This window comes from Bufo bufo, chromosome 4 (assembly GCF_905171765.1).
Source record: "Bufo bufo chromosome 4, aBufBuf1.1, whole genome shotgun sequence".
Classification (NCBI taxonomy): domain Eukaryota; kingdom Metazoa; phylum Chordata; class Amphibia; order Anura; family Bufonidae; genus Bufo; species Bufo bufo.
The window spans coordinates 635,335,917-635,355,821 of NC_053392.1; the positions used below are offsets into that span (position 1 = coordinate 635,335,917).

A 19,905-nucleotide genomic window follows, 5' to 3' on the forward strand; every position below is an offset into this window, starting at 1 on the left:
ATATAATGTGGAGGCCAGTAATGTAATATAATATGGAGACTGTAATGTACAGGCCGGTAATATGGAAGCTGTAATATAATGTGTAGGCCAGTAATGAAATATAGAGGCTGTAATGTAATGTGGAAGCTGGTAGTATGGAGGCTGTAATGTAATGTAGAGGCTAGTTATATGGAGGCTGTGATGTAATCTGGAGGCTGAATATATGGAGGCTGTAACATAATGCTTAGGCTGTGATGTAATGTAGAGGACGGTTATATGGAGTCTGCAATATAATGTGGAGGCTGTAATGTAATGTGGAGGCTGTAATATAATTTGGAGTCTGTAATGTAATGCAAAGGCTGGTAATATTAAGGCTGTGATGTAATGTGGAGGCTGGTAGTATGGAGGCTGTGATGTAATGTTTAGGCCGTGATGTAATGTAGAGGTCGGTAATATGGAGTCTGTAATATAATGTGGAGGCCGGTAATTTAACATGGAGACTGTAATGTAGAGGCCATTAATACGGAGGCTGTAATATAACATGGAGGCTGGTAATATTTAGGCTGTAAAATAATGTGGAGGCTGTAATATGTTGTTGAGGTTGATAATATAATATGGAGGCTGGTAATTTGGAGACAGTAATATAATTTGAGGGCTGTAATGTAATGCAGAGGCTGGTAATATGAAGGCTGTAATATAATGTAGAGGCTGTGATGTAATGTGGAGGCTGTAATGTAATGTTTAGGATGTGATGTAATGTAGAGGACGGTAATATGGAGTCTGTAATATAATGTGGAGGCTAGTAATGTAACACAGAGACTGTAATGTAGAGGATGGTAATACGGAGGCTGTAATATAATGTGGAGGCTGGTAATGTAACATGGAGGCTGTAATGTAATGTGGAGGCTGGTAATTTTTAGGCTATAATATAATGTGGAGGCTATAATGTAATGTAGAGGCTGTAATATGTTGTTGAGGTTGATAATATAATATGGAGGCTGTGATGTAATGTGGAGGCCATTAATATGGAGGCTGTAATATAATGTAGATGCTGTAAATATGGAGACTGTAATATAATGTTGAGGATGATAATATAGAGGCTGTGATGTAATGTGGAGACTATAATGTAATGTGGAGGCTTTAAATATGGAGGCTGTAATATAATGTTGAGGTTGATAATATAATATGGAGGCTGTAATATATTGTGGAAGCTGTAATATAATATGGAGGCTGTAATGTAATATGGAGGCTGTAATATCATGTGGAGGCTGGAATATAATGTGGAAGCTGTAATATTATATGTAGGCTGTAATATTATGTGGAGCTTGGTAATGTAATGTGGAGGCTGTAATGTAATGTAGAGGCTGGTAGTATGGAGGCTGTAATGTAATGTGGAGCCTGGTAATATGGAGGCTGTAATAGAAACATAGATGTAATATGGAGGCTGTAATATAAGGTGGAGGCTATAATGCAGAGGCTGTGATAGAATGTGGAGGCTGTAATAGAAACATAGATGTAATATGGAGGCTATAATGTAATGCAGAGGCTGGTAATATGAAGGCTGTAATATAATGTGATGTAATGTGGAGGCTGTAATGTAATGTAGAGGCTGGTAGTATGGAGGCTGTAATGTAATGTAGAGGCTGGTAGTATGGATGCTGTAATGTAATGTAAAGGCTGGTAATATGGAGGCTGTAATAGAAACATAGATGTAAGGTGGAGGCTGTAATATAAGGTGGAGGCTATAATGTAATGCAGTTGCTGTAATAGAATGTGGAGGCTGGTAGTATGGAGGCTGTAATGTAATGAGGAGGAAGATAATGTAATATGGAGGCTGTAATTGAAACATAGATGTAATGTGGAGGGTGTGATATAAGGTGGAGGCTATAATGTAATGCAGAGGCTGTAATAGAATGTGGAGGCTGGTAGTATGAAGGCTGTAATGTGGAGGAAGATAATGTAATATGGAGGCTGTAATTGAAACATAGATGTAATGTGGAGGCTGTAATATAAGGTGGAGGCTATAATGTAATGCAGAGGCTGTAATATAATATGGAGGCTGTAATATCATGTGGAGGCTGGAATATAATGTGGAAGCTGTAATATTATATGTAGGCTGTAATGTAATGTGGAGGCTGTGATATTATGTGGAGCCTGGTAATGTAATGTGGAGGCTGTAATGTAATGTAGAGGCTGGTAATATGGAGGCTGTAATATAATGTGGAGGAAGATAATGTAATATGGAGCCTGTAATAGAAACATAGATGTAATATGGAGGCTGTAATATAAGGTGGAGGCTATAATGTAATGCAGAGGCTGTAATAGAATGTGAAGGCTGGTAGTGTGGAGGCTGTAATGTAATGTGGAGGAAGGTAATGTAATATGGAGGCTGTAATAGAAACATAGATGTAAGGTGGAGGCTATAATGTAATGCAGAGGCTGTAATAGAATGTGGAGGCTGGTAGTATGGAGGCTGTAATGTAATGTTGAGGTTGATAATATAATATAGAGACTTTATTTTAATGCGAAGGATATGATGTAATTTACAGGCTGGAAAATGAAAACCACCAGCACTTCTGAGCTCAGCCAATCAGAGCTGGAGGGCGGGGCCTGGAGTTCAGGAACAGCCCCGCCCCCAGTTCTCTTTCAGGTCCGCCCATGCTCCATATAAAGGAGGGCTCTGGGCTGAGCAGTCACTGCTCTCTGCTCCTCACACCTAGAAGATGTCTGGTCGCGGTAAAGGAGGGAAAGGGCTCGGGAAAGGCGGCGCCAAGCGGCACAGGAAGGTGCTCCGTGATAACATCCAGGGCATCACCAAGCCTGCCATCCGCCGCCTAGCTCGCAGGGGAGGCGTCAAGCGCATCTCCGGCCTCATCTATGAGGAGACTCGCGGGGTGCTGAAAGTCTTCCTGGAGAACGTCATCCGGGACGCCGTCACCTACACCGAGCACGCCAAGAGGAAGACCGTCACCGCCATGGACGTGGTCTACGCGCTCAAGCGCCAGGGCCGCACTCTCTACGGCTTCGGGGGTTAATGCTGCCGCCTCCGTCCTCACAGCACAAAGGCTCTTCTCAGAGCCGCCCACATCTTCCCGGGGAGGAGGAGCTACAATTCCACTGAAGGGTTAACACCGCCCGCACATCAGGAGATCAGCGGCGCCCTGTGCTCAGTACAGCCGGAGGTCTACATTACAGAAACCCCCCAATAATCGGTGTAAATCCCGAGCCCCGGGTGTTCTCCACCGCAGCTACGAGACGAGCTGTGCTCGGAGACTGAGGGGTTAATCCGTCCCGCCAATGAGCGGCGCTGGTACAGGTCACATGACCGGCTCCTCCTGTATAGGCGGGAAATTCAAATGAGCGACGAAATCCTGAGCTCTCCCAGCCAATAGCAGAGCTCTGGACCCCGCAGCCGTTATGTGCCCGTAGGAGCCTCGTCCTCCTGCACTGAGCGGCCGCACAGCCTCTCTCCAGGGAGCGCCACACTGAGGAGGATGATGGGAGTAGTGATCGGGCGTGGAGGAGGAGGATGAGGGGAGCTTGTAGTGTAACTTCCGATAGCGTTACCGCATCTCATCTAGCTGACAGGGAGGAAAACCGCAGCCACTGTGAGAACGGGGAGACCCGGGAGCAGCTCCGCTGGAGACAGGGTGGGGGCTCTGAGAAGAGCCTTTGGGTCCGGAGAGCGGGGGCGGCGCTCACTTGGCGCTGGTGTACTTGGTGACGGCCTTGGTGCCCTCGGAGACGGCGTGCTTGGCCAGCTCTCCGGGCAGCAGCAGGCGCACGGCGGTCTGGATCTCCCGGGAGGTGATGGTGGAGCGCTTGTTGTAGTGAGCCAGGCGGGAGGCTTCCCCTGCGATGCGCTCGAAGATGTCGTTGACGAAGGAGTTCATGATGCCCATGGCCTTGGAGGAGATGCCGGTGTCGGGGTGGACCTGCTTCAGCACCTTGTAGACGTAGATGGCATAGCTCTCCTTCCTGCTCTTCCTCCGCTTCTTGCCGTCCTTCTTCTGAACCTTGGTGACGGCTTTCTTGGAGCCCTTCTTGGGCGCTGGGGCGGACTTGGCTGGCTCGGGCATTCTGACTGAGGACAAAATCTCGTCTGTTCTCTTCCTGCCACCGCGGCGGTATTTATACACGGGCCATGCAAATGAGCTGCTGCTGACTGCGCGCCGATCTACTGGAGGAGAGGGTCACGTGGTGTCTCCACGTCTCCCAATTGGCAGCCTCACATCCAGCTGAGCCGGGGGCGGAGCAAATAGAGGGGCGGGGCTCACATACATCCATTCAGCAGAGCCGGGGGCGGAGCAAATAGAGGGGCGGGGCTCACATACATCCATTCAGCAGAGCCGGGGGCGGAGCAAATAGAGGGGCGGGGCTCACATCCATCCATTCAGCGGAAAGGCTAGTGAGGACACGCCCCCTTTTCTCCACCAATTGCCGGCCGCCCCCATAGCACCGGTGTATCCCCGAGTGCCCGGCTCTGTGGATCCATCCAGCCGCTCGTCCTTCACTACCTCCTCCTCCTCAGTGTCCAATCACTACTCCCCCCATCCTCCTCAGTGTCCAATCCCTACTCCCCCCACCCTTCTCTCTGGCCGATCACTACTCCCCTCATCCTCCCGAGTATACGATCACTTCTCCCCTCATCCTCCCGATCAGTGGTCTATAATGAGGTAATAATCCGCCTCGGACATGAGGCTTCCATGTATTCACACAATGCGGCAGCTCCGTCCTAGAGAAGGTGGGGGCTCTGAGAAGAGCGGGGGGCGGAGCAGCAGGAGGGGCGGGGCTCACATCATCCATTCAGATGAGCCGGGGGGGCGGAGCAGCAGGAGGGGAGGGGCTCACATTCATCTATTCAGCTGAGCCGGAGGCGGGGCTCACATCCATCTATTCACCTGAGCCGGGAGGCGTGGCTCACATCCATCCATTCAGATGAGCCGGGGGCGGAGCTTGTCCACTGCCGCTGAATTCTAACCAGATGGTAATTGAGCGGGAATTTCAAAAGCCAAGGTGCTAGTTCTATAGCCCCGCCCCCGTAGCCTGCTCAGTATTAACCCGTCAGTGGCCGCCTTCTCCCGCCCCCCACCGGAGGAGGGGAGAACAGTCCCGTAGTCACTGTGCGGAGAAGAGAGGCTCCATCGCTGCGCTGGTGTCCAGGGATAGAGCGCACGACCCCCCTGCACGCACAGTACACTCAGCGGCGGCATCACTACCAGCAGGGGGCGGCGCGCAGTGAGGGGCGGTTATCAGCCGAGCAGCGAGGCCCCGATAGACGGAAGAGAGCGGCGCTGACAGGGTTAACCCGCCCCCTATTCCTGCCAGCAGAGGAGCCGGAGCCCCCGCCCGCTGTGAGCGGAGAACGAGGGCAGAAGGGCGGAGTGGAGCTCGTCTGAGGAGGAGGTGGCGGCTCTGAGAAGAGCCTTTGGGGGAGAGGTGCGGGCGGCGCCGGTTACTTCTTGGCCGCGCTCTTCTTGGCTTTCGCCGCTTTCTTAGCCGGACTCTTGGCAGCCTTGGGTTTGGCCGCCTTCTTAGCCGGACTCTTGGCCAGCTTCTTGGGGGCAGCCTTCGGCTTCTTGGGGCTCTTGGCTGCTTTCTTGGCCGCGGCTGGTTTCTTCGCCTTTTTCGGGCTCTTGGCCGGAGCCTTCTTGGGCTTCTTCGGGGATTTAGCGGGTTTCTTGGCCGCAGTAGCTGCAGGTTTCTTGGCCGCCGCCGGCTTCTTCTTCTTGGCCGCCGCCTTGTCCTTGGTCTCCTGCTGCTTCTTGTTGAGCTTGAAGGAGCCGGAGGCGCCGCTGCCCTTCACCTGGGTGAGGGTCCCCTTGGTGACCAGAGCCCTGATGGCCACCTTGATGCGGCTATTGTTCTTCTCTACATCGCATCCTCCGGCAGCCAGAGCCTTCTTCAGGGCGGCCAGAGACACCCCGCTGCGCTCCTTGGAGGCGGACACGGCTGTGACCAGGAGCTCGGACACGCTGGGACCGGACGGCTTCTTGCTTTTCTTGGCGCCCCCTGCCGCGGCGGATTTCCTCGGCTGCTTCTTGGACTTGGCGGCCGCTTCGGCGGGAGGAGGAGGAGGAGCGGCGGCGGCTGCTGGCGCGGTCTCTGCCATCGTGTGAGACGTGGGGAGAGAACACAAAGACTTCTCCTGGAGAAAACACTGAGGCCGGAGCCGGGACCGCCTCTTATATGTGGAGCGCTGCGCAGTGATTGGCTGCCGAGCTCCGCCCTCCTGCGCGTCTATTGGCTGACACTGGACACAGGCCCCGCCTTCACCCCTCTCAGCCCGGCTGCAGCTCCGCTCTCCCCTTGTGCTTCCCTGCCCGGGAGAAGAGCCCTTTAGCGGCTAGAACCGGACAGGAGAGGCCGCCTTCTCCGCGCCTTCCTCCTCCCGGACATCCCCCCTCACCGTGTGTCGCCGTCTGTGGCGGAGGAGGCCGGAGCAGGCCCTGGGATCTCCGCCACAGTCCTCCCGCTCTGCCTGCCGTTCTGCACATCCGGCTGGATCCGGCCCGATGGCTCCGCTGCGGGGGCTCGTTCCCTCTCTTCCCGGCCCTCGTCCCCATCCCAGGGCTCTTTCCCACAAGGTGGGGCCGCAGGAAGCTGCTTGGACGCTGCGGGGAGGAGCTGGAGCCGCGGAGTGCCCGGGAGGGTAACACAGGCGGCGGCCTCCGCTCCCTGCCGGCTCCAGTGCTCCGTGTCCCCGCACATTCCCCGCCGCAGTGATGCCGCCTCATGTGTGTACAGGGCTCTCAGGGAGCAGAGATGCGTCTTGTGGTCAGGGCTCCGCAGATGACAGAGGACTTCTCTCCTGGGCTCCTGGCTGCAGCAGAGGGGGTGCCGGTACAATGGGGCAGAGTATGGCCCCGCCCCCCAGAAGTGTGGACCCCGCTTTACTGACCCCCGGAAACATTCTGGGGAGTAAGAAAAGTAGAGAAAACTGCCCCTATAATCCCCCTCATTGCACCTCCGTAATCTCAGTACAATACGGCAAAGTACAGTATAGTATATTATAGTATAGTACAGATCAGTATAGTACAGTGTAGTATAGTACAGTATATTATAGTATAGTACAGTATAGTATATAATAGTACAGCACGGTATAGTACAGTATAGTATAGCATAGTACACTACAGCACAGTATAGTAGTATATTATAGCAGAGTACAGTATAGTATATTATAGTACAGTACAGTATATTATAGTACAGTATATTATAGTATAGTACAGTATATTATAGTATAGTACAGTATATTATAGTATAGTACAGTATAGTATATAATAGTACAGTATATTATAGTATATTATAGTATAGTGCAGTATATTATAGTATAGTACAGTATATTATAGTACAGTATATAATAGTATAGTACAGTATATTATAGTATATAATAGTACAGATCAGTATAGTACAGTGTAGTATAGTACAGTACAGAATATTATAGTATAGTATATAATAGTACAGCACAGTATAGTAGTATATTATAGTATAGTACAGCACAGTAGAGTATAGTATAGTACAGCACAGTATATTATAGTTCAGTATATTATAGTACAGTATAGTACAGCACAGTATATTATAGTACAGCATAGTACAGTATATTATAGTATAGTATATAATAGGACAGTATAGTATAGTACAGTACAGCATAGAATAGTACAGTATATTATAGTACAGTATAGTATAGTACACTACAGCACAGTATAGTAGTATATTATAGTATAGTACACTACAGCGCAGTATAGTATAGTTCAGCACGGTATAGTAGTATATTAAAGTATAGTACAGCACAGTAGAGTACAGCATATTATAGTACAGCACAGTATATTATAGTACAGTATAGTACAGCACAGTATAGTATTGCACAGTATAGTACAGTATATTATAGTATAGTATATAATAGTACAAGACAGTATAGTATAGCACGGTATAGTACAGGATAGTATAGTACAGTACAGCATATTATAGTACAGTATATTATAGCATAGTACACTACAGTATAGTACAGTATAGTACACTACAGCACAGTATAGTACAGTATATTATAGTACAGTATAGTACACTACAGCACAGTATAGTAGTATATTATAGTATAGTACAGCACAGTATAGTACAGTATATTATAGTACAGTATAGTACACTACAGCACAGTATAGTATAGTACACTACAGCACAGTATAGTAGTATATTATAGTATAGTATATTATAGTACAGTATAGTACAGCAGAGTATAGTATAGTACAGTATATTATAGTATAGCACAGTAGAGTACGGTATATTATAGTACAGTATAGTACAGTATATTATAGTACAGTATATTATAGTAGAGTACAGTATATTATAGTACAGTAAAGTACAGTATATTATAGTACAGTATATTATAGTACAGTATATTATAGTATAGCACAGTAGAGTACAGTATATTATATTATAGTACTGTACAGTATATTATATTTCAGTACAGTATAGTATAGTACAGTATATTATAGTACAGTATATTATAGTACAGTATAGTGCAGCACAGAATAGTAGAGTACAGTATAGTATAGTACAGCATATTATAGTATATTATAGTACAACATAGTATAGTATAGTACAGTATATTATAGTATAGTATAGTACAGCACAGTATAGTATAGCACAGTATAGTATAGTACAGCACAGTATAGTACAGTATAGTACAGTATATTATAGTACAGTATATTATATTTCAGTATAGTACAGTATATTATAGTACTGTATAGTACAGAACAGATTAGTACAGTACAGTATATTATAGTACAGCACAGTAGAGTATAGTACAGTACAGTATAGTACAGCATAGTATAGTACAGTATATTATAGTACAGTATAGTACAGCATAGTATAGTACAGTATATTAAAGTACAGTATATTATAGTACAGTATAGTACAGTATAGTACAGTACAGCACGGTATAGTAGTATATTATAGTATAGTACAGTACAGTATATTATAGTACAGAACAGTATATTATATTATAGTACAGTATAGTACAGCACAGTATAGTACAGTATATTATAGTACAGCACAGTAGAGTACAGTATATTATAGTACAGTATATTATAGTACAGTATAGTATAGTACAGCACAGTATAGTACAGTATAGTATAGTACAGTATATTATAGTATAGTACAGTATATTATAGTATAGTACAGTATATTATAGTATAGGACAGCACAGTATATTATAGTATAGTACAGTATATTATAGTATAGGACATCACAGTATAGTATAGAACAGTATAGCACAGTATAGTATATGATAGTACAGTATATTATAGTACAGTATAGTACAGCACAGTATAGTACAGTATATTATAGTACAGCACAGTATAGTATAGTACAGTATATTATAGTACAGTATAGTACAGCATAGTATAGTACAGTATATTATAGTACAGCATAGTATAGTATAGTACAGTATATTATAGTACAGTATAGTACAGCATAGTATAGTACAGTATATTATAGTACAGTATATTATAGTACAGCACAGTATAGTACAGTACAGCACGGTATAGTAGTATATTATAGTATAGTACAGTACAGTATATTATAGTACAGAACAGTATATTATATTATAGTACAGTATAGTACAGCACAGTATAGTACAGTATATTATAGTACAGTATATTATAGTACAGTATAGTATAGTACAGCACAGTATAGTACAGTATATTATAGTGCAGTATAGTACATTATTATAGTATAGTACAGTATATTATAGTATAGGACAGCACAGTATATTATAGTATAGTACAGTATATTATAGTATAGGACATCACAGTATAGTATAGAACAGTATAGCACAGTATAGTATATGATAGTACAGTATATTATAGTACAGGATAGTATAGTATAGGACAGTGTAGTATAGTATAGTACAGGACTGTATAGTACAGCACAGTATAGTATATTATAGTATAGTACAGTATAATATAGTATAATACAGTAGTACAGCACAGTATAGTACAGCACGGTATAGTATAGTTCAGGACAGTATTGTATAGTATATTATAGTGCAGCATAGTATAGTACAGTATATTATAGTATAGTACAGTATAGTATAGCACAGTATATTATAGTATAGTATTGTATAGTACAGCACGGTATAGTATAGAACAGTATAGTACAGCACGGTATAGTATAGAACAGTATTGTACAGCACAGTATAGTACAGTATATTATAGTACAGCACAGTATATTATAGTACAGTATATTATACTACAGTATAGTACAGTATATTATACTACAGTATAGTACAGTATAGTACAGCATATTATAGTATAGTACAGCACAGTATAGTATAGTACAGTATATTATAGTACAGTATAGTACAGCACAGTATATTATAGTACAGTATAGTATAGTACAGTATATTATAGTTCAGTATAGTACAGTATATTATAGCACAGTATAGTATAGTACAGCACAGTATAGTATAGCACAGTATAGTACAGCACAGTATTGTATATTATAGTACAGTATATTATAGTACTGCATAGTATAGTACAGTATCGTATAGTACATTATATTATAGTACAGTATTGTATAGTACAGCATAGTATAGTACAGTATTGTATAGCATAGCACATTATGTTATAGTACTGTACAGTATAGTACAGCACAGTATAGTACAGCACAGTATATTATAGTATAGTATAGTATATTATAGTACAGCACAGTAGAGTCCAGTATATTATATTACAGTATAGTACAGCACAGTATAGTACAGTATATTATAGTATAGTACAGTATAGTACATTATAATACAGCACAGTAGAGTACAGTATATTATAGTACAGTATATTATAGTACAGTATAGTATAGTACAGCACAGTATAGTACAGTATATTATAGTACAGTATATTATAGTGCAGTATAGTACAGTATATTATAGTATAGTACAGTATATTATAGTATAGGACAGCACAGTATATTATAGTATAGTACAGTATATTATAGTATAGGACATCACAGTATAGTATAGAACAGTATAGCACAGTATAGTATATGATAGTACAGTATATTATAGTACAGGATAGTATAGCACAGTATAGTATAGGACAGTGTAGTATAGTATAGTACAGTATAGTACAGGACTGTATAGTACAACACAGTATAGTATATTATAGTATAGTACAGTATATTATAGTATAATACAGTAGTACAGCACAGTATAGTACAGCACGGTATAGTATAGTTCAGGACAGTATTGTATAGTATATTATAGTGCAGCATAGTATAGTACAGTATATTATAGTATAGTACAGTATAGTATAGCACAGTATATTATAGTATAGTATTGTATAGTACAGCACGGTATAGTATAGAACAGTATTGTACAGCACAGTATAGTACAGTATATTATAGTACAGCACAGTATATTATAGTACAGTATATTATACTACAGTATAGTACAGTATATTATACTACAGTATAGTACAGTATAGTACAGCATATTATAGTATAGTACAGCACAGTATAGTATAGTACAGTATATTATAGTACAGTATAGTACAGCACAGTATATTATAGTACAGTATAGTATAGTACAGTATATTATAGTTCAGTATAGTACAGTATATTATAGCACAGTATAGTATAGTACAGCACAGTATAGTATAGCACAGTATAGTACAGCACAGTATTGAATATTATAGTACAGTATATTATAGTACTGTATAGTACAGTATCGTATAGTACATTATATTATAGTACAGTATTGTATAGTACAGCATAGTATAGTACAGTATTGTATAGCATAGCACATTATGTTATAGTACTGTACAGTATAGTACAGCACAGTATAGTACAGCACAGTATATTATAGTATAGTATAGTATATTATAGTACAGCACAGTAGAGTCCAGTATATTATAGTACAGTATAGTACAGCACAGTATAGTACAGTATATTATAGTATAGTACAGTATAGTATAGTACATTATAATACAGCACAGTATAGTACAGTATATTATAGTACAGCACCGTATAGTACAGTATAGTACAGCACAGTATAGTATAGTACTGTATATTATAGTACAGCACAGTATTGTATAGTACAGTACTTATTATAGTACAGCATAGCACAGTATATTATAGTACAATATAATATAGTATAGTACAGTATATTATATTACGGCACAGTATAGTACAGCACAGTATAGTATATTATAGTACAGTATATTATAGTTTAGTACAGTATATAATAGTATTGTACAGTATAATACAGCACAGTATAGTATAGTAGAGTACAGTATATTATAGTACAGCATAGTACAGTATGTTACAGCACAGTATATTATAGTATAGTACAGCACAGTATAGTACAGCATAATATAGTACAGTATATTATAGTATAGTACAGTATAGTATAGCACAGTATATTATAGTATAGTATAGTATAGTACAGCACGGTATAGTATAGTACAGTATATTATAGTATAGTGCAGCACGGTATAGTATAGAACAGTATTGTACAGCACAGTATATTATAGTATATTATAGTACAGCACAGTATATTATAGTACAGTATATTATAGTACAGCACAGTATATTATAGTACAGTATATTATAGTACATTATAGTACAGTATATTATACTACAGTATAGTACAGTATAATACAGTATAGTACAGCATAGTATAGTATAGTACAGTATATTATAGTACAGTATATTATAGTACAGTATAGTACAGCACAGTATATTATAGTACAGTATAGTATAGTACAGTATATTATAGTTCAGTATAGTACAGTATATTATAGCACAGTATAGTATAGTACAGCACAGTATAGTATAGCACAGTATAGTACAGCACAGTATTGTATATTATAGTACAGTATATTATAGTACTGCATAGTATAGTACAGTATCGTATAGTACATTATATTATAGTACAGTATTGTATAGTACAGCATAGTATAGTACAGTATTGTATAGCATAGCACATTATGTTATAGTACTGTACAGTATAGTACAGCACAGTATAGTACAGCACAGTATATTATAGTATAGTACAGTATATTATAGTATAGCACAGTATAGTATATTATAGTACAGTATATTATAGTATAGTACAGTATAGTATAGTACAGTATATTATAGTACAGCACAGTAGAGTCCAGTATATTATAGTACAGTATAGTACAGCACAGTATAGTACAGTATATTATTGTATAGTATAGTACAGTATATTATAGTACATTATAATACAGCACAGTATAGTACAGTATATTATAGTACAGCACCGTATAGTACAGTATAGTACAGCACAGTATAGTATAGTACTGTATATTATAGTACAGCACAGTATTGTATAGTACAGTACTTATTATAGTACAGCATAGCACAGTATATTATAGTACAATATAATATAGTATAGTACAGTATATTATAGTACGGCACAGTATAGTACAGCACAGTATAGTATATTATAGTTTAGTACAGTATATTATAGTATAGTATAGTACAGTATAATATAGCACAGTATAGTATAGTAGAGTACAGTATATTATAGTACAGCATAGTACAGTTTGTTACAGCACAGTATATTATAGTATAGTACAGCACAGTATAGTACAGGACAGTATAGTACAGTATATTATAGTACAGCACAGTATAGTACAGTATATTATAGCACAGTATAGTAAAGCATAGTATAGTACAGTATAGTATAGTACAGTATATTATAGTACAGTATAGTACAGCACAGTATAGTACAGCACAGAATAGTATAGTACAGTATATTATAGTACAGTATAGTACAGCACAGTATAGTACAGCATAGTATAGTACTGTATAGTACAGCACAGTATACTACAGTATAGTATAGTACATTATATTATAGCACAGTATAGTACAGCATAGTATAGTACAGTATAGTACAGCACAGTATAGTACAGCACAGAATAGTATAGTACAGTATATTATAGTACAGTATAGTACAGCACAGTATAGTACAGCATAGTATAGTACAGTATAGTACAGCACAGTATACTACAGTATAGTATAGTACAGTATATTATAGCACAGTATAGTACAGCATAGTATAGTACAGCATAGTATAGTACAGTATAGTACAGCACAGTATAGTATAGTACAGAATAGTATAGTACAGCACAGTATATTATAGTACAGTATAGTACAGCACAGTATAGTACAGTATAGTGCAGCATAGTATAGTACAGTACAGCATAGTATAGTACAGAATAGTATTGTAACGGATCTCCTAGCACCCCGACTGGGTACCTCCGTTGATGGATGCTCCTAGTGCTTCCCGAGGGCTCCACATAATAAATGGAATAGGACAGCACCACTTCCTGGAACACATAGTCCGTGGTATGGCGGCGCTGCTCGTGGCGTCAGCTCCCGGCCTCAGGGACCCCTCAAACGTAGAAAAAACTTCAGAAAAGTCGCGGCCCTCTTGTTCTTGAATCAAAGCTTAGCGTTTAATCACACCGAAAGGATACAGCAACGTCTGGACACACAGGTCTTTCTCAGCTACATGTGGTTTACAAGTGAAGTTCAATACTTATATAGGTGTAACATTCAATCCGGATTGGTTGAGGGGTTGTCCCCCAGAAAGGTCAAATCCCCCCCTTACATATTCACCCAATCGTGTTCTAAAGTGATAATAACATTCAGTAATAAAACAGCATAACCATCTCAGCTGTGTGTATAAAATCGGTAATTTCTAACGATAATTTGTTTTCCCTTAGTCCTAACAGTGGCACAGATGGGGCATTCTGCCCCTGTGGACTGGTTAGGACAGGTGGAAGTTTTAATGAAATAATAAAAAACTGACATATACACGCCCTCCCTGCCCCCCAAAAAGAGGGGAGTGACCCTCCGGACATCGTGTAATTACAAGTAGACAAAAATAACCACAATTACTAAAAAAGGAGGGGGGGGAATTTGTGTGCCACTGTTAGGACTAAGGGAAAACAAATTATCGTTAGAAATTAACGATTCCCTTATGTCCTAACCAGTGGCACAGATGGGGATTTAGCAAGTAGAAACCCCCATGGGAGGGTCCTCATGCCTGGCGGAAGATAACACTGTCCGGCCAAATGAGGAATAACTATGTATTCTAGTATCCACTCTATAGTGTGAGATAAAAGTGGAGTGAGAACTCCAAGAAGCTGACTTACAGATCACGTCCAATGGGATCGAGCTTCTCTCTGCAAAAGAAGTGGCCACTGCTCGAGTAGAGTGGGCCCTTACAAATTCAGGGGGCTCCGAGCCCTGAGACATATAAGACTCCCGAATTGCCTCTTTAATCCAGCGACTGATGGAGGGCTTAGAGGCTTTCCTCCCCTTATGGGTACCGGAAAAAAGGATAAGGAGGTTTTCATCCTTCCTAAATACCTTGGAGCGTTCCAGGTAAATCCTAAGACATCTCGAAATGTCGAGGGTATGGAGCCCTCTTTCCTCAGAGGAGGGGGGTGGAGCCAACGTTGGCAGGGAGATCACCTGGTTAATATTGTCAAAGGAAGGAACCTTTGGGATGAAAGTAGGCAAAAATTTGAGAAGTACCCGATCCTGCAGGAACTTTGTATAAGGCTCAAAGGCAGAAAAAGCCTGGAGTTCCCCAACTCGCTTTGCAGAGGTAACAGCCAACAAGAAGGTGATCTTCCAGGTCAGGAACCTGAATCCCGCCTCCTCTAGGGGCTCAAAGGGGGGAGATGATAACCCCCTGAGCACAACCGATAAATCCCAAACAGGGATAGGTCTGATTACTGTAGGCTTTAATCTTGAGGCTCCCTTCAGGAATCTCTTGATAAGGGGGTCTTGAGAAATAGCTCTGTTGAGACAAGCAGAGATTGCTGAAATCTGCACTTTAAGAGTAGCTGGTGATAGCCCCCTGTCCAGACCGTCTTGAAGTAATTGGAGAATTATCGGGATGGAAGCTTCAGCGGATGTTTGCTGATGCCTTGTACACCAGGATGAAAAGATCTTCCAGATTCTGGAGTAGGCCTTATTGGTAGCTTCTGATCTGGAGTGCTCGAAGGTTCTCAAAACAGACCCTGATAGCCCTTCTATCCTTGGAAGGGACTGGTCAACCTCCAGGCCGTCAGGTTGAAGATTTGAGGAGATCTGGGTGTCCCCCGACACCAGTACTCTCTCTGGGGGAAGCCTCAGGCGATCCGCAATCACATTGAGAACTCTGCGAATGTGAACGGCTGATAAGTGGGTGAGGTTCAGTTCTGCCCAATCCAATATCACCCCTATCTGTCTCAGGAGACTCTGTGACCTCGTGCCTCCCTGCTTGTTGATATACAGCACAGCGGTCATGCTGTCTGATTGTACCTTCACTGCCTTCCCTCGAATGAAGAGAGCAAAATGAAAAAGAGCTAGTCTGATTGCTCTGATCTCCAGGAGATTTGATGACAATAACCTCTCCTGAGGTGTCCAAGTTCCCTGGACTGTCATGTCCTGAAGATGCGCACCCAAGCCTACTAGGGATGCGTCTGAAGTAAGTATGATCCAAGAGGGCTGGATCAGGGACTTGCCGTCCTTGAGGTGGGACCACCACCTTAGAGAGGATCGGACTTTGTAAGGCAGGGAGAGCACGGAATTGAGTCCCACTGGACTGTGATTCCACTTGGCTAGTACTTCCGACTGGAGCGGACGTAGATGCCATAATGCCCAAGGTACCGCCTGAGCTGTTGAAGACATTAGTCCCAACATTTTCATCCATGTTCGAATCGTTACCTGTTTTGGTACAGAAAGAGAACGGGCTGTCTGTTGCACGGATTGCCTTCTTTCGGGAGTGAGATGAATCGTCATCCTGACTGAATCCACCATGAACCCCAGGAACCTTACCGAGGTGGCTGGTTGAAGTTGGGATTTGTCCCAATTAATTATCCATCCCAACAGATGCAGGAATGTGACAGCATGTTGGATGTGTTGGGACAGGATCGCTTGGGAAGGAGCTCTGAGGAGCCAGTCGTCCAGGTATGGAACTATACTCAGGCCCGGAAGCCTTAGCGCGGCCACCACAGAGACCACCACTTTGGTGAAAGTGTGTGGGGCTGAAGAAATCCCAAACGGGAGGGCCAGAAACTGAAAATGTTTTCGGACCCCCCCCCCCCCCCCCCCCGATGTTTACTGCGATCCTTAAGAATCTTCTGGACCCAGGATGGATGGGAATATGGAGATAAGCATCCTTGAGGTCTAAGGTTGCCAAGAAATCTCCTGGCATAAGAAGATTGGTCACCGACTGGATAGTTTCCATACGGAACTTCTTTTGTTTTATGAAACGGTTGAAGAACCTCAAATCTATAATCATCCTCCAACCTCCGGTATTCTTGGGTACCAGGAAAACTGGGGAGTAGATACCTGTTCCCCTCTCTTGGAGAGGAACCTCTTCTATGGCCCCCTTCTGGAAGTATTCTAGCACGTAATTTTCTAGAATCTTTTGCTTGTTGCTGGGAAGAAGCCTTGTTTGGACGAACTTGTCCGGAGGCGGACTGCTCAAGTCCACAAGGTAGCCCTGAGAAATTACACGCAGGACCCAACTGTCCTGGATATGATCCCGCCAACAAGGTAGAAAGTGCTGTAGGCGACCGCCTACGGGAATGTGGGGAGAAGGGAGCCTGGGAATTCCAGTCAGACCGGCTAAATACCAAGAGCCTCGAGGAGGCCCGCAATCAGAGCGCCGAGGACTTCTTGGGGGGTCTAGAACCCTGAGAGGATTTTCCTCCTCTACGGGAGCCCCAATTCCTCTGGACTCTTGGTTGAGGTTCCGCCCTGGAACCAAACCCCTTGCCCCGACCACGAAAGGACTGCTGGGGAAGGGACTTGCCCTTCTTGTCTGACAGCCCTTCCATTATTTGGTCAAGCTCTGCACCAAAGAGTTTGCCGGGTTTATATGCCATGGCACAAAGATCGTATCGGCTTTCCAAGGTTTCAACCAAAGCGGACGCCTGCCCGCGGTTTAGAGAGCCATGGACTTAGATGCCAGCTTCAACTGTTGTGGAGCTGCGTCACACAGGAAGTCTATGGCAAGGCTGGCCGTCTTACATGAGGCCAGAATGTCGTCCCTAGAGACCCCCTGGTCCAGGTCAGACTGAATCTGGGTGAATCTTGTTTTCAGAAAATTCGCCACTTCAGATGAAGAAATCGCAACCGAGGCGGAGGCCGAGGCTGAGGAATAAGCGTGCCTAAGGGCGAGATCTGCCTTCCGATCCATTGGGTCTTGCAAACTTGACCCGTCGTCTGATGGGATCAGGGTCCTTCTCGATAGTTTTGCAATCGCCATGTCCACCTTGGGGACAGGCCCCCAGGAAGATACTTGATTTTCTTTGACCGGAAACACTGCCTTGAATCTTTTGGTCAACACTGGACTCTTCTCCGGCTTTCTCCATTCCGTCTTCATCAGAGACAGGAGAGAACCATCTGCTTTAAAGGCCCTAGGCCCCCTAGAGGCAGAGGATGAGGCTTCCCCCATATCAACGTCCTGGTCCCCCGACCTGACGGATTTTAGTAGCCGCTGGGCTTTCTCCAGCGGAAAAAAATATGAAAACCCGTCCTCCTCATCCGAGGAGGAAGAGGCTGAACCGTCTCTCGCCTCCTGACACCCCGATACCTCCATCGCCCGATGGGGGGAGGAGGGACGATGGCGTTTAGAAACCAGGGTATTCTTCAGCTCTTGTATGGAGGCGTTCACCTGGTTCATATTGGTCTCCATATAGCCCTTTACCCAATCGACAACGTCGTGGACCGATGGCTCCAGCTGGGGGAGTGTCTTGGCCCTACAGGGTGGGCACCGGGAAAAATCGTAGGAGTCCTCCAGCACGATCTGGCAGTCATGGCACTGCAGGTGACGTCTCTTGCCAGCGGACTTCCTGCTGGGCTCTCGCTCACCGTCCCCGGTAGAAGACATGGCTGAAAAACAGAAGAGATATGAATTTAAGCATAATTCAAGAAAAAAAGACCTTTAACCGCAAGCTTCAGGATCTTTACCCATAAGTTCCTAGCAAGCTCTATTATAAAGGAAAAGGTTTTTCAGCAATACAGAGGTTTGCACGCGAACAACTCTAGCACCAACCACACGACTCAAGGTTAACAGAAAACTGCGCTCCAGGAGACTGAACCTGGAGCCTGACCATGTTTAAATAGGGTGTTTGGACGCCAAACGGAAGCCCCGCCCACAAAGGGGCGGGGTAAACCTCTAAAGCCTATTCCTTAGATCTGAGTAAAAAAAAAAAAACATCCTCTGGAACCCAGAGAGGGACCCCTGAATCATATAAAGTCACCCAACAGCCCTAAACAGAGAAATACTCCCCGGCCGACGCTACTGCGATCGGCCGGAGAAAAATCCGGAAGTGACGTCACCTGACGTCACTTCCGCAAGATGGCGGCGCCCAGCAGAACATGCGGGACGCCGCTACCGCCGCTTCAGACCCCGAATGAGGTAAGACTGAACTCCAGCTAAGGAATCCTAGATCTCAGGCGGCGTAGGAGGAGCGGAACCCGCTCCCAGAGGAAAAAAATAAAAAACACTCTCTCCACCGAAGGGATGGAGGAGTGAACCACCCGCCCTGTCTTGTCCGCAGGACAGAAAAAAACACGATGTCCGGAGGGTCACTCCCCTCTTTATTGGGGGCAGGGAGGGCGTGTATATGTCAGTTTTCTATTATTTCATTAAAACTTCCACCTGTCCTAACCAGTCCACAGGGGCAGAATACCCCATCTGTGCCACTGGTTCGGACGTAAGGGAACCTACCCTGCACCTGAGCCGAGTATCCATCCAGCAGTATGCGTGTGGTGAGTGGCGTCTCCCGTCTGTCTCTGCGCATGCGCGAGTTGTAGAACGAGATTCCCGGAAATCACGTATTCGACATAGCGGTCACATGATCGGGAGTCCCGAAACTGTGCAAGCGCCCTCAATCACAT

At 43.5% G+C, this 19,905-nt stretch overlaps 3 protein-coding genes across 3 annotated transcripts in view; 1 reads left to right on the top strand and 2 right to left on the bottom strand.

Annotated features, from left to right (window-relative positions):
• The window catches only part of LOC120999870, a 199,048-nt gene that overhangs the window by 142,537 nt on the left and 36,606 nt on the right, over positions 1–19,905 (bottom strand). The window lies entirely within an intron of this gene.
• On the top strand, positions 2,703–3,014 carry LOC120999882 (histone H4). The gene has a single exon (XM_040430932.1). The coding sequence runs from the start codon at positions 2,703–2,705 to the stop codon at positions 3,012–3,014; it is 312 nt and encodes a 103-aa protein (XP_040286866.1).
• Positions 5,435–6,091, bottom strand: LOC120999871 (histone H1A-like). Its single transcript, XM_040430921.1, has one exon. It carries the CDS (start codon positions 6,089–6,091, stop codon positions 5,435–5,437), a length of 657 nt encoding a protein of 218 aa, XP_040286855.1.

Excerpts from the sequence above, each read along its gene's own strand:
- LOC120999882 (XM_040430932.1), top strand. The coding sequence starts at position 2,703 with ATGTCTGGTCGCGGTAAAGGAGGGAAAGGGCTCGGGAAAGGCGGCGCC.
- LOC120999871 (XM_040430921.1), bottom strand. The coding sequence starts at position 6,091 with ATGGCAGAGACCGCGCCAGCAGCCGCCGCCGCTCCTCCTCCTCCTCCC.